Source organism: Oryctolagus cuniculus, chromosome 7, assembly GCF_051225735.1.
Source record: "Oryctolagus cuniculus isolate XC-2025 breed Fujian yellow rabbit chromosome 7, ASM5122573v1, whole genome shotgun sequence".
Classification (NCBI taxonomy): domain Eukaryota; kingdom Metazoa; phylum Chordata; class Mammalia; order Lagomorpha; family Leporidae; genus Oryctolagus; species Oryctolagus cuniculus.
The window spans coordinates 94,722,668-94,738,420 of record NC_142873.1 but is presented as its reverse complement, the minus strand read 5'-3'; the positions used below and the strand labels follow the sequence as shown (position 1 = coordinate 94,738,420).

The following is a 15,753-nucleotide window of genomic DNA, read 5'->3' as shown; positions in this document are numbered from 1 at the left end:
AGAGAGGAAGGCACCAGCTTCACTGCTCCTGGCAAAGGGCACCAGTGGCCACCCTGCTGGTAAATGCAGCATCACTCCTATGTGGCCTTTGTTATTTTCATCTAGTATCACAGAATATGCAAGATGGAAAAGGCTTCAAGATTCACAAATTCCAAATTTTGTACCTTTTCCTAAAGCATTGGCATTCCTTTTACAGGAATGCCTAAACCTAATGCTTGAACCAAATATGAGAGGACCTGGGAGTGGGCAACCAGTTGACATTTCCCTCAGTACTTCCCCTTGTAAGGCATTGCTCAGAACACACTTCGATTGTCATTGATGTTGTTTATTCAATTAGATGCTATAGAAGGTGCTGGGGATAAAGTGATGAACAAAGTCAACACAGGCCCTTCTCTGACAGACTACATTAGGAAAGAATGCTGACGTTCAAAAAATAATTACATAAGTAAGTACTGACAAGTCCTATGAATGAAGAGTGAAGGTTGGGGCCAACAATGTGGTGTAGTGGGCAGAGCCACCACTTGTGATGCTGGCATCAATGTAGGGCCAGTTCATGCCCCAACTACTCCACTTCTAATCCAGCTCCCTGCTAATGTGCCTGGGAAAGCAGTAGAAGATGGCCCCAGTGCTTACACCCTTGTACATACATGGAAGATCCAAATGAAGCTCCTGGCTTCAGCCTGGCCCAGCCATGGCTAATGCTGCCTTTGGGGAGTGAACCAGCAAATGGGAGATCTCTCTCTGTCTCTCTCTCTGTAATTTTGCCTTTCAAATAAATATAAATAAATCTTTAAAAAAAAGTGGAGATCATAAGACCCTATGTCCTAATGTACTTGTGAGGAATTAACATCCAAGCTGTGTGAGACCTGAAGTATGACTGCAGTTAGGGATTAGGCTCAGAAGGTGGAAAACACCACAAAGAAAGAAAACAGTTGATACAAAGCTCCTACGTGACTTTACTACTACTTAGTATTACCAGAAACTACCATTTTTTCCATGGTTATATATAAAATTTGATAGGAAATAATGTATCCTAGTTTCTTTCATTAGATCATAAGCTTTTTTTCCTGTCATTAAGTGTTCTTCAAAAAGCTCCAAAAATAGCTGCATCATTTATTTAATCACTTTTCTACTTGGGGAACTTTGAGGTTACAAGGCTGGTTCAGAAAGCTTGTGAAGGAGCAAGCATTTGGCCTAGTGGTTAAGAAGCTGGTTAGGACATCCACTTCCCACAATGGAGTGTGTGGGTTCAATCTTCAGTCTCTAGCTTTGGTTCTTGATTCCAGTTTCCTGCAATGCAGACCTTGGGAAGCAGCATCAATGGCTCAAGTAGATGGATTCCTGCCACCCACGTAATAGACATGAATTGAGTTTCTGGCTCTCAGCTTTGGTCCTCTAATTATGGCATCCATTTGGTGAGTGAACCAGGATGGAAGCTGTCTCTCCAAGGTAGCAAACAAGCTCATGGGAAAATGTCATTAAAAATAAATTTATTTGAGAATGAATATTTTAATATGCATTTTCCATGAATTGTCTGAAGACCCCATGTATTATGATTGGCTTGACTCATGTCCAGACATCTTGGCCTGACTAGTTCCCTCTGCATAGGAGAAGGCAGGAGTACCATTGTGCCAATTCTAGTCCCTAACTGTACAGAAGTCTGCAGTATTTGCCTTTTCCCTCTTGGAATCCAGGTACCACAGACAAGGCTATCCTACTGGAGACAGAAGCTACACGAAGAAGTGCTGATGGGTGAGATTATGTGGAGAGGCCTGAAGGAGATGCAGGTGGCACCTCAGCCAACTGTCAGCACCAAGGCCCAAGTCATATGAGGTCTTCTCAGACCTTCCAGCACAGCTTATCTGTTAACACAATGCAGCCTCCTGAATGACACCAGTAACACCACATGGAGTAGAAAAGCTATCCAGAGAGGCCACAGAAATGTGAAGAAATAATAAATGATTAACTTTTGAGGTGCTTTGTTATGCTATAAAGGATAGTCTTTGACCCGAGTAGCAGCATGACTTTGCTGTGAGAGAACTGCCCCTGCTCCCATATTCATGGAGAGTTCCCCAGTTGTGCCCACAGTCTGCAGCACAGTCTCATTCGGGTGAGACAGGAATGCATGTTACTTGCACCAAATATTACAGAGAGCATTGCTACACATTTACTACATTCTTTGTACCTATTAAAGCATTTCGTTTCATAACCACCCATGTAGATACTCATAAGGAAACTGGAGGCCCAACGTCTCAGAGCAGCTAATAGGTGGCAGAGTCAGTCAGTATTCAATTACATACATACAATCAGACTATACCGATTGATTTAATTAATGACCTTCATTGTTCATACCTCCCAGTAGCCACACCTTTTGCCGTGTTACTTGGCAATCCCTCTCATAAAAGCTAAAATCTATGGGAGGACGTTTAGCCTAAGTTAAACATCCTACGGTTAGGATGCTTATATCATGTATCACAGCACCTGGGTTCAACAGCTGGCCCAGGCTCCTGACTTCAGTTTTCTACTAACGTAGATCCGGGGAGGCAGTGGTGATGGCTCAAGTAATTGGGATCCTATCGCCCATGTAAGAGATCTGATTGAGTTTGTTGCTCCCAACTCTGGCTCTGGCCCAGCTCTGGCTACTGCAGACATTTGGGGAATGAACCAGCTGATGGGAAAAACTGTGTTTATTTCTCTCACATACATAAATTTTTTGAATTTTTATTTTTAAAGATTTATTTATTTATTTGAAAGGCAGAGTTACAGAGAAGCAGAGGCAGAGAGAGAAGTCTTTCATCTACTGGTTCACTCCCCAAATGGCCATAACAGCCAGAGCTGGGCTGACCTGAAGCCTGGAGCCTGGAGATTCTTCCCCAGGAGCCTCTTCCAAGTCTCCCACATGGGTGCAGGGGGCCCAAGGACTTGGGTCATCTTCTGCTTTCTCAGGCCATAGCAGGGAGCTGGTTCAGAAGTGGAACAGCCAGGACTCGAACCAGCGCCAATATGGGATCCAAGCACTGCAGGCGGCAGCCTTACATGTTATGCCACAGTGCTGGCCCCTCACACATAAATTTTAAAAACCCAAGAGGGGCAGGCGCTGTGGTATAGCAAGTAAAGCCACCGCCTGCAGGGCCAGCATCCCATATGGGCGCCAGTTCAAGTCCCGGCTGCTTCACTTCCGATCCTGCTCTCCGGTATGGCCTGGGAATGCAATAGAAGATGGCCCAAGTCCTTGGGCCCCTGCACCCACATGGGAAGACTTGGAGGTAGCTCCTGGCTTCGCATCAGCTCAGCCGTGGCTGTTGCAGCCAATTGGGGAGTGAACCAGTGGGTGGAAGACCTCTCTCTCTGCCTCTCCTTCCCCTTCTCTCTGTGTAACTCTGACTTTAAAATAAATAAATCTAGGCCAGCGCTGCGGCTCACTAGGCTAATCCTCCACCTGTGGCGCCGGCACTCTGGGTTCTAGTCCCAGTCGGGGTGCTGGATTCTGTCCCAGTTGCCCCTCTTCCAGGCCAGCTCTCTGCTGTGGCCAGGGAGTGCAGTGGAGGATGGCCCAAGTGCTTGGGCCCTGCACCCCATGGGAGACCAGGAGAAGCACCTGGCTCCTGCCATCAGATCAGCGCGGTGCGCCGGCCGCAGTGTGCCAGCTGCGGCGGCCATTGGAGGATGAACCAACAGCAAAGGAGAAAAAATAAAATAAATAAATAAATAAATATTAAAAAGGAAAAAAATCTAGAATCTAATTCCCTTACTTTTTTTTTTTTTTTTTTTTTTTTTTGGGCAGGCAAGAGTGGACAGTGAGAGAGAGAGACAGAAAGGTCCTCCTTTTGCTGTTGGTTCACCCTCCAATGGCCACCACGGCCGGCGCACCGCGCAGATCTGATGGCAGGAGCCAGGTGCTTCTCCTGGTCTCCCATGGGGTGCAGGGCCCAAACACTTGGGCCATCCTCCACTGCACTCCCTGGCCACAGCAGAGAGCTGGCCTGGAAGAGGGACAACCGGAACAGAATCCAGCGCCCCGACCGGGACTAGAACCCGGAGTGCCGGCGCCGCAGGTGGAGGATTAGCCTAGTGAGCCACGGCGCCGCAGGTGGAGGATTAGCCTAGTGAGCTGCGGCGCCGGCCTCCCTTACTCTTGATTCTGACTGAGCTCAACCATGTAACTTGATTTGGCTGATGATGAAATGTTCACAAATGTTAACTCACGCGTTGGCTTGAACATATCTTGCTCCTCTGTCATAACCAAGAGAACATGTCTGGGTTAGCTTGATGAAGTTCACAAGGAAGAGCCAGTTTACTCTTGTGACCCAGCAGAAGTCATTCCACATCAGCCAAACTCAAGACACCTGAGTGATTCTAGAAACAGTCAGCAATGCTTCACCAATACACAACTGACTAGAGAGGCATGAGTGAGCTCAGCTGAGAGCAACCAAGACCTGATTAGCTAAACTCCATACTCATAAAGTAATACTCTTGTGTAAGACTGAGGTAGTTCTATGGCTGTTATATAACATGATTGTAATGAAAAGTAACTGATACACTGGCTCTAGAGCACATACTACTACTGACTACTCATACAGCTTTTCAAATTATTGAGTTGTAGATACAGATAATATACTAGTGCGTGTATCCAGCAAAGAAGAAATTTGGGACTAGATTTTGGAAGACATACATCAAGGCTAGTGGGGGGCTGGTGTTATGGTGTAGTGGGCAGAGCTCATATGGATGCTGGTTTGAGTCCCAGCTGCTCCACTCTGATCTAGCTTCCTGCTGATGTGCTGGGAAAAACAATGGAAGATGGCCCGAGTACTTGGGCCCCTGCACTCCCATGGAAGAACTAAATGAAGCTCCTGGCTGCTGGGTTTGGCCTGGACCAGCCCTGGCCATTGCAGCTGATCTGTCTCTCCCTCTGCCTCTGTAACTCTTTCAAACACACACATACATATGAAAAGGTCAGTGAAATAAATAAGAAAAATCACTTTTTACAAAAGTGATCTTTCAGGGGCTGGTGCTGTGCATCCCATATGCCACCCTTGGCTGCTCCACTTCTGATCCAGCTCCCTGCTAATGTGCCTGGGAAGTCAGGGGAAGATGGCCCTAGTGCTTGGGCCCCTGCACTAATGTGAAAGACCCGGAAGAAGCTCCTGGCTCCTACCTTCATCTGGCTCAGTATTAGCCACTACAGCCACCTAGGAAGTGAACCAGTGGATTGAAGACCTGTCTGTCTAACTCTTTCAAATAAATAAGTAAATATTCTTTAAGTGATCGTTAGACTAAGGAGATGAGCTCTCTAAATAAGCAAATACAAATGTGTGAAGTGACAGATTTAGAATTGAACATCCAGAATGAGACAGACAAAAAGAGGAGAAACAGGGGGAGGGGCAGTTGATAAAATATGGCATCATGCAAATTTAAGGAGGGGAGCTTCAGGATATAGTTGTTACTGAGAAACAGTAACAACTGGATTTTCTAATTGTAAAAATTAATGACTTCTGAGAAAAGCATAGGTTTTGGAAACACACACATCTGGGTTTAAATTCAATATTTGGGGTGAGCATTTGGCCTAATCATTAAGATGACCCCATCATGCCACACAGGAAAGCTTGGGTTTAACACTTTTCTCCAGCTTCTAACTTCTGCTTCTCTTAACGCAGACCCTTGGAGGCAGTGGTGATGGTCCTAGTAATTGGGTGCCTGTCACCATGGTGGGAGGTCCAGATGCTATGAAATGGGATACAGGCATCCCCACCAGAATGCTAGACATTAGGCAAAACACCAGCCCCAAGAAGCATGAATCAAACCCAGGCACTAAGATGGGAGATGTGGGTATGTGTACCACTAGGCCATATGCCCACACCAACATTCTTTTTTTATTTTAACTAATGAATTTGAGAGACAAAGACAAAGAGCTCTCACTCACTGGTTCACTCTACAAACACAAATGGCCAGGGAAACACCAGCTGAAGCTGGCAGCTAAGAACTCAATGCAGGTCTCCCACGTGTGTGGCAGGAACTCCACTACTTAAGACATCACCATTGCTTCCCAGGGTCCACATTAGCATGAAGCTGAAGTCAGGAGCCAGAGCTGGGGATGAAATCCAGCTTGGGGCTGGCGCTGCTGCTCACTAAGCTAATCCTCCGCCTGCAGCGCCAGCACCCCGGTTCTAGTCCCGGTCGGGGCGCCGGATTCTGTCCTGGTTGCTCCTCTTCCAGTTTGCTACCAAATGGCCACAAGTCAAACCTGGGCCAGGATGAAGTGAGGAGCCAGGAAGTCTTGTCTCCCACATAGATGGCAGGGATCCAAGTATTTGTGCCGTCTTCTGCTGCCTTCCTAGGCACATTAGCAGGGAGCTGGGTTGGAAGCAGAGCAGCCATGACCTGAACTGGTGCACTGACATGGGGTGGCAGGGTCTTAACCATTGCCCTAGGCCTCAAATCCAGATTTTATAATGTGGGATGCAGGCATCATCCAGAATCTCAATAGGGCAAACATTCCTGCCCCCAACACTAATTTTTTGACACCTGTTTTTGCGCAATGTGCTTTTCAAAAATTTATTCATTTGAAAGGCAGTTAGAGAGAAAGGGAAAAATATCTCCCATCTGCTATTTCACTCCCCAAATGGCCAAAATGGCCAGGCTGTAGTCAGGATCCTAGAACTTTGTCTTGGTCTCTCCAAGGTGGGTGGCAAGGGCCCATCTACTTGAACCATGTTCCACTGCTTTCCCAGGCACTTTAGGAGAGCTGGATTGGAAGTTGAACAGCTGGGATGCAAACCAACGCCCATATGGGATGCCAGTGTTGCAAGCTTAACCCAGTACCCAATAATGCCAGTCCCACATGTGCTTTTTTTTAAAAAAATTAATTTTCCTAAAATCAGAATCCAGTTAAATATTTTTGGCAGGATTCTTACATAAATATTGTGTCCTTAAAGATTAATACATTTGAAGAAGAGGATAAGGGATTATATCATTGAGTGCCACTTATGTTAAGTATATTGTAACATAATTATCATAATCCTATGATACAGTGTGGCAGATGTGATTTGCTGTTTCAACTCCTCTTTTCAAGAAAGTACATACTACTTAGCCAAAAGGAGCATGGTTGGCTGACAGCCTCTATCTGTTTACTCCTCCAGGATCAAGCTGAGTTCACCAGGATCAAGCTCAGTCACTGAAAGAGCAAGCCCAAGTGACAGGACAAAGGCCTCGCCACTTCTCCCTGATCAGACTACTCCAGATGTCTTTATGGGCCTAGCAGAAACTTTTTCAGGTCTACATCACTCTGGGAGTTCCTGCTCAATCCTACTTCCTTTAATTTTCTTTTAACTATGTTACTCCTTAATAAACCACATACAATCCTAACACCATCTTTCCGTCTGCTTCCAGGTAAATTCAATCTGCAACATTCTCATTTACCAAATGAACTGAAGATCAGGGAACATTATTCCAAGTCACAGCTGGAAGATGACATAACTACTAAGATCTTAACACATATATGCTCTCACCATTCTTTGCAGTTTTCTATTTCTCAAGTATTTCTCAAGAAACCATTCTTAGAGAAACCGTTTCTTTTATTACACATCTGTCAATAAACAGAAAAGAAGTCAACCTTTAGCTAAGAGTCCATGGAACAGTAGCTCCTTTATATGCTGTATTATATATTTTGTCAATTAAGATATGAAAATTTATATTAGCTTTTAGAAACCAGTATTCTTCATTCACGAGAGGTCTTTAAAAAGTCGACGGAGGGTGGACTTCAGCCTAGTGATTATCACACCTTTATCCCATAGCAAAGTGCTGGAGTTCAATGTCCAGCCCTAGTTCCTGAATCCAACTTCCTGCCAATGAAGGTCTTGGGAGGCAGCAGTGATGACCCAAGTAATTAATCAAGTTCCTGCCACTCATGTGGGATATCTGTATTGAGTTCCCAGCTACTGCATTCAGTCTAGCCTTGATCCAGCTGCTGCAGGCATTCAGGGAATGATACAATGGGTGGGAGCTCTTATATTTAAAAAAAAAATGAATAAAATCATAGAAAATGTGTATTATAAAGAAACTGCACAGATTCCAATTTTTTTAAATGGCCAAGTAAACTCATCTCTTAATTCCGTTTTCCATGAGCTTTTTTATTTGAAAGGCAGAGAGACAGATCTTCTATCTGCTGGTTCATTGCCCAAATGCCCACAATGGCCGGAGCTAGGCTGGGTGAAAGCCAGGAGCCTGGAACTCAGTTTTGATGTTCTTTGTTTGTGGTGGGAATTCAACCACTTGAGCAATCACCTGCTGATTCCCAAGGTGCACTTTATCAAAGAAGAGTTAGAAGTGCAGGCAGGAGATATACTCCTCCAAGATGGCGGAATAGGGAGGGAGCTCACCGATAGTCCAGGAAAAGATAGTTTAATAAAACTGGAGATATCCTCCGCCTAGCGGCGCCGGCACACCGGGTTCTAGTCCCGGTCGGGGCGCCGGATTCTGTCCCGGTTGCCCCTCTTCCAGGCCAGCCCTCTGCTGTGGCCAGGGAGTGCAGTGGAGGATGGCCCAGGTGCTTGGGCCCTGCACCCCATGGGAGACCAGGAAAAGCACCTGGCTCCTGGCTCCTGCCATCGGATCAGCGCGGTGCGCCGGCCGCAGCGCGCCGGCCGCGGCGGCCATTGGAGGGTGAACCAACGGCAAAAGGAAGACCTTTCTCTCTGTCTCTCTCTCTCACTGTCCACTCTGCCTGTCAAAAAAAAAAAAAAAAAAAAAAAAAAAAAAAAAAAAAAACCTGGAGATAGTGTAGCCTTAGGGAAGAGTTAGGGAAAAAACGGGAGGGGAAACTCTTCTGGAATTAGAGGGACACAGTGGATCTACGTGGAGGGCAGGGGCGCCCACGACTCGGGAGCCCAGCTGCCGAGAGTTCTCCTCCCACCAGCGCTGGAAAGAGAGGTGAGGCGAAACCACAGTAGCCCGAGACACTGGCAGAAAAGTGGCAGGAAGAGCCTAGAGGAGGGGGCCAGCACTGTGGGTTAACACCCTGGCCTGAAGCGCTGGCATCCCATATGGGCACTAGTTCGAGACCTGGCTGCTCCAGCTCTCTGCTATGGCCCGGGAAAAGCAACAGAAGATGGCCCAAGTCCTTGGGCCTCTGCACCCATGTGGGAGACCCAGAAGCTCCTAGCTCCGGCCATTGCAGCCAACTGGGGAGTGAACCATCAGATGGAAGACCTCTTTCTCTTCCTCTCTTCTCTCTGTGTAACTCTTTCAAATAAATAAATCTTAAAAAAAGAGCTGAAACTGATCACTTTTGACTAGTGAGAAGGCCTTGGTACATGCCACCTTGATGGGATTGAATTGAAAGCACCTGGCACGTTTCTAACTCTACTGTTTGGGGCAAGTCCAATTGAGCATGTCCCAAATTGTACATCTCCTCCCTCTCTTATTCCCACTCTTATATATTTTTATTTATTTATTTATTTATTTATTTATTTATTTATTTATTTTGACAGAGTGGACAGTGAGAGAGAGAGACAGAGAGAAAGGTCTTCCTTTGCCGTTGGTTCAACCTCCAATGGCCGCCGCGGCCGCGCTGATGGCAGGAGCCAGGAGCCAGGTGCTTTTCCTGGTCTCCCATGGGGTGCAGGGCCCAAGCACCTGGGCCATCCTCCACTGCACTCCCTGGCCACAGCAGAGAGCTGGCCTGGAAGAGGGGCAACCGGGACAGAATCCAGCGCCTTGACCGGGACTAGAGCCTGGTGTGCCGGCGCCGCTAGGCGGAGGATTAGCCTAGTGAGCCGCGGCGCCGGGCTTCCCACTCTTATATTTAACAGGGATCACTTTTCAGTTAAATTTAAACACCTAAGAATAATTGTGTGTTAATTACAGAGTTCAGTCAATAGTATTAAGTAGAATAAAAAAAATACTAAAAGGGATAAAGTATTAAGTTGTTCATCAACGGTCAGGACAAGGGCTGATCAAGTCACTGTTCCTCATAGTGTCCATTTCACTTCAACAGGTTTCTTTTTTGGTGCTCGGTTAGTTGTCACTGATCAGAGAGAACATATGATATTTGTCCCTTTGGGACCGGCTTATTTCACTCAGCATGATGTTTTCCAGATTCCTCCATTTTGTTGCAAATGATTGGATTTCAGTGTTTTTACTGCTGTGTAGTATTCTATAGAGTACATACCCCATAATTTCTTTATCCAGTTTACTGTTGATGGGCATTTAGGTTGATTCCAGGTCTTAGCTATTGTGAATTGAGCTGCAATAAACACTAAGGTGTAGACAGCTTTTTTATTTGCCAGTTAAATTTCCTTTGGGTAAATTTCACGGAGTGGGATGGCTGGGTTGTATGGCAGGGTTATATTCAGGTTTCTGAGGAATCTCCAGACTGACTTCCATAGTGGCTTTACCAGTTTACATTCCCACCAGCAGTGGGTTAGTGTCCCTTTTTCCCCCCGCATTCTCGCCAGCATCTGTTGTTGGCAGATTTCTGTATGTGAGCCATTCTAACTGGGGTGAGGTGAAACCTCATGGTGGTTTTGATTTGCATTTCCCTGATTGCTAGTGATCCTGAACATTTTTTCATTTGTCTGTTGGCCGTTTGGATTTCCTCTTTTGAAAAATGTCTGTTGAGGTCCTTGGCCCATCTCTTAAGTGTTTTTGACAGGCAGAGTGGACAGTGAGAGAGAGAAAGGTCTTCCTTTTCCGTTGGTTCACCCCCTAATGGCCGCTGTGGCCAGTGCACCGCGCTGATCCAAAGCCAGGTACCAGGTACCTCCTCCTGGTCTCCCATGCGGGTGCAGGGCCCAAGGACCTGGGCCATCCTCCACTGCACTCTCGGGCCACAGCAGAGAGCTGGACAGGAAGAGGAGCAACCGGGACAGAATCCGGCGCCCTAACTGGGACTAGAACCTGGGGTGCCGGCGCCACAGGTTAGCCTATTGAGCCGCGGCGCTGGCCATAGTGGGTTGTTTTGTTACTGTGGAGTTTCTTGATCTCTTTGTAGATTCTGGTTATTAATCCTTTATCTGTTGCATAGTTTGCAAATATTTTTTCCCATTCTGTCGGTTGCCTCTTCACTTTCCTGTTTCTTTTGCAGTACAGAAACTTCTCAATTTGATGCAATACCAACTGTTAATTTTGGCTTTGACTGCCTGTGCCTCTGGGGTCTTTTCCAAGAAGTCTTTGCCTGTGTCTATATATTGCAGGGTTTCTCCAATATTCTCTAATAATTTGATGGTGTCGGGTTGTAGATTTAGATCTTTAACCCATGTTGAGTGGATTTATTTTTGTGTAAGGTGTAAGGTAGGGGTCTTGCTTCATGCTTCTGCATGTGGAAATCCAGTTTCCCCAGCACCATTTATTGAATAGACTGTCCTTGCTCCAGGAATTGGTTTTAGATCCTTGATCAAATGTAAATTGGCTGTAGATGTTTGGATTGATTTCTGTTGTTTCTCTTCTGTTTCATTGGTCTATCCATCTGTTTCTGTACCAGTACCATGCTGTTTTGATTACAACTGCCCGGTAGTATGTCCTGAAATTTGGTATTGTGAAGCCTCTGGCTTTGTTTGTTGTATAAGATTGCTATAGCTATTTGAGGTCTCCTGTGTCTCCATGTGAATTTCAGCATCATTTTTTCCAGCTCTCTACTTCTCCCTGTAACTCTTTCAAATAAATAAATCTTTAAAAAAAAAAAAAAAAGTAAATGGTTTTCATTTGCTGCCTCAGCTGCAGCCATGTGCATGCTCAGGATTCCAGTGTCCTCTGCTGCGGCAAAAATAAGGACAAGATGGACTCCAATGAGACCAATGAAAGTGCCAATGCCAACTCCCATCAGATCTGGAAGTTGATAAGGATAAGCTGATCATCAGCAAGCCTGTGACTGTCCATTCCCAGGCCCTGCCAGAGAAACACCTTGGCCCAATGGGACAACAGGAATATGGGCATAGGTAAGCAATCCTCCAATGCCAGAGAAGGTAACTTGGAAAACAAGGATGCTGATTTTGTGCTGGCTGCTCAAAAGGTACCATGAATCTAAGATTGACCATCATGTGTATCACAGCCTGTACTTGAAGGTGAAGGAGAAATGTGTTCAAACACAAGCCGATTTTCATGGAACACATCCACAAGGTGAATGAAGGCTTGAAAAGGCCCTAAAGAAACTCCTGGAGCCCACAGATCTAACACCAAGCAAGCACACAAGCAGCAAGAAGATGAAAAGAGAGCCATTAGCCCATGATCATCAAGAACGTGTCCAAGCAGGAAGAGACAAAGAAATAAAGCTCCCTCTCTCGCCTGTACTCACTACACAGTGGCCTCTGGGATTACAGCAGATTGATTACCAAATAAAACAAGTCTTTATTTGCTTGCCAAAGGGGAAAAAAGAAGGAAGGACAGACAAACATAAAAGAATTTATGAAGATGCAGGAGGAAAACCAACTCAAATTCAAAAAATTCCTACTATACACTCACAACACAGATCACTTCTGTGATTTAAAAAAGTATGGAGATTTCTCTCCAACAGCAAGAGATCAACTTTACAGCAGACACCAGCTGGAGAGAGCATCAGACCCTAGAGGTTGAAGGTTCAGTCCACAGACTGTCCACCACACCACCTTTAAATGCCAGTGCCAAGTGCTGAGTTGCTCTACCTGTGCTTCTGACCAATTGGCTATAAATCAGGGTTCCCACAATGTCCTTCTTGGATGCAGTTAATTTGCCTGAGTGACTCATGGGACATATTTATTGGTTTATTACAAAGGACATGGATGAAGAGATGCACAGTAGAGCATGTGTGCAGAACTTCCATGCTCTCTGGGGATGGTGCCCTCCAAGAACTTTTCCATGTTTAGTAATGTGAAAGTTCTCTAAACCTTGTCCTTCTGGGCTTTTATGGAGACTTCGCTGTATGTCTAATGATAATAGACTGAGTGGGGATAACAACACTGTCTGCTTGAGAATTCTTCTTGGTCCATGTGTAACATTCCTTCTTCCAGAATATGGGGCAGGATTCCATTGGAATGAGGAGGGTCTGATGACCTACCATCTGAGTTTCTAGGAGAAAGCTGCCTTGGAGAGACAATAACAAGCCAAGAATGAAAGACAACAACCAAATTAGATGAATCATATTAGATGAAACACATCAACATTAGCGAATTTCACACCCTTTGCCTTTAGTGTCTATCAAAATAAATTCAACATTAAAGTTACACATTTTAAAATCATTTTTATTGAATTAATTTTGACAATTTTGTTTTTAGCTGGTGGCAGCTACCCCAAACCAAAACAAAGCTATCATGAATGTTTTTCAAGATTATCAATGTAATCTAGTACGTTTCTGTACTTGGGAATATAGTCAAACTTTCAACATTACATAATCAAGCAAATAGCAGTGCATACATATTATTCAAAAAGAATTTATGGATTAAAAAATCACTTTGCAAGTGGCTTAAGCTTTGTAACAATCTCACTGATACATTCCACACTTCATGCTCTCAAAATAAAAGGTGTCCTAAAACTAAATTTTTAGTTACTGACATTAATGAGTACTATCCAAGGTTAGCAATTGAGGTTAACATTTTACATCATAGGAGGCAATAAGTTACTGACATATGTTGACAAATTCCACTGAAACTAAATACATCCTTGATACATTCAAAAAGACATTTTGTAAATTTTAATATGCTAGTTTATATGCTGCAGTGCAAAAGAAGTGACACCCTAACATTTCCTGAGCTTTAGGAAACTAACAAGAATTTTCTGACTACTACTCTCAATGTAAAATAGGCTCTTTCTTATACAAAGCCTTGTCAAAACTATACAATTAAATTAGGTTTCTAGAGAACTGAAAAGATTGGTCAGTTATTGTGGCTCAAGTAATGAAAAATTTTCAAAGCAAAGGTATTTACAATACTAGAAAGGAAACTATGCATCTACATGTAGTATAAAGAACAGAAATAATCAACTGATTACCAATTGATCACAACTGTCCCCTTCTCTTTCAAAAATATTATACTGAAAGACTTTATGACAAGTTATTTAGCATTAAATATACCAACCTGTAGTATATTACATATTCTCTAACATATTCTTCCATAATGCCCATGAAGAAGGAGTAAAAGGAATAAAAGAGGAAAAATCAATGGAAAAAAACATGCTTTTAGGAATGTTTTTGCAAGTGTATGAGTCAGAAGAAATGAAAGTTACTTCTCATCAGAACTCTCTATATCTTCAAAATTACAAAGATCGAGTTTCTACTTCAATTTTTTCTTCTGCTTGTAGTGTATCAGGATCAACATGAACAACTGGAGGTCGTAGGATAACTTCAGGCCCTCCACCATATATAGATTGCAGAAAATTCCATGTTTCTTCAGAAATTTGACCAGAATCTGCTCCTAAAATTATACAAATAAAAAGAGAAAAATGTTTTCAAACCTATATATATTCATATTGCAAAAAGTTTCCAAATGCATTAGCATCCAGCATGAATACTGTAGGGGTAAGTGAAAACTTCTGGGACATGAAACTTCAGATTAACACTGGTCTATTTTGTTAAAAGCTGCAACATATGTTCTGTCTTAAAAAGCTGGAGATACTTTTTCCTAGCTCCTACCAATAGCTCTAAAATCTTTCCTCAGATTAAAATTAAACAATAGTTGCTTCCCACTATTTGCCCTATTCCATGTACGAATGACAACCTAGAACTAAAAAATTGATAAAGCTCATAGAAATGCTATGGTTTGGATGTGGTTTGTCCTCTACAGCTTTGTATGTTGGAGGCTTAGTCTTCAGTGTGGACATACTGGGAAAGGGTAGAAATTTTAAGAGATGAAGCTTAGGGGCCAGCACTGTGGTGCAGCAGATTAAAGCCCTAGCCTGCAGTGCCAGCATCACATATGGGTGCCAGTTTGAGTCCCAGCTGCTCCAATTCCCATCCAGCTCTCTGCTATGGCCTGGGAGGGCAGTAGAGGATGGCCCAGGTCCTTGGGCCCCTGCACCCATGTGGGAGACCCAGAAGAAGCTCCTGGCTCCAGGCTTCAGATCAGCACAGCTCCGGCCGTTGCAGCCATCTGGAGAGTGAACCAGCAGATGGAAGACTTCTCTCTGTCTCTACTTCTCTGTAACTCTTTCAAATAAATAAAACAAATATTAAAAAAAAAAAAAAAAAGAAAAAAGAAATGGAGCTTAAAGACCAGGTAATTAGGTCACTGGGGTACAGACTTCAGAAGGGGTTAACATAGTTCCTGTGGTATTCCAGTTATTTCTTGGGACAGGGGGTTGCTATTACAGAAGAGCATATCATACCCCTCCCTGCTCTCTAGCTTCCATTCTCACTATGTGACAGCTCTCATATGTGCTCTTACCAATGTGATAACATCTGCCAAGAGGCCCTCATCAGAAGGTACTTCAAAAAGTTCATGGGAAGTGTGAGAAAGAGGCACTTAGCCTAATGGTTAAGGGATCCATTTTTTGGTGGGGGTGGAGTTGGGGGTGGGTAGGAAGCAGTGTTGTGGTTAAGTAAGCTAAGCTGCCATCTACAATGCCAGAATCCATATCAGAGCACAGGTTCGAGTACCAGCTACTCCACTTCTGATCCAGCTCCCTGTTAATGTGTCTGGGAAAGAGGGGAGAACTGACCGAGTACTGGGGCCCATCCATGCCACCCACGTGGGACACCTGGATGGAGATCAGGTCTTCTGGCTTCAGCAAGGCCCAACTCTGTCCATTACAGCCATTTGGGGAGTGAACAAGTAGATGGAAGATTATTTTCTT

General features: G+C 44.4%; 1 protein-coding gene and 1 pseudogene across 4 annotated transcripts in view; one reads left to right on the top strand and one right to left on the bottom strand.

Annotated features, from left to right (window-relative positions):
* Positions 1–11,686: 11,686 nt before the first annotated feature.
* Positions 11,687–12,261, top strand: LOC100343321 (large ribosomal subunit protein eL19 pseudogene; annotated as a pseudogene).
* Positions 12,262–13,187: 926 nt separating this feature from the next.
* USP33 (ubiquitin specific peptidase 33) overlaps positions 13,188–15,753 on the bottom strand; it is a 72,301-nt gene continuing 69,735 nt past the window's right edge. For all 4 annotated transcript variants that reach the window (XM_051857562.3, XM_051857559.3, XM_051857560.3 and 1 more), the window contains exon 24: positions 13,188–14,375. In XM_051857562.3, the coding sequence (XP_051713522.2) occupies positions 14,218–14,375 (158 nt within the window). In that variant the 3' untranslated portion in view covers positions 13,188–14,217. The remainder of the gene's footprint in view (positions 14,376–15,753) is intronic.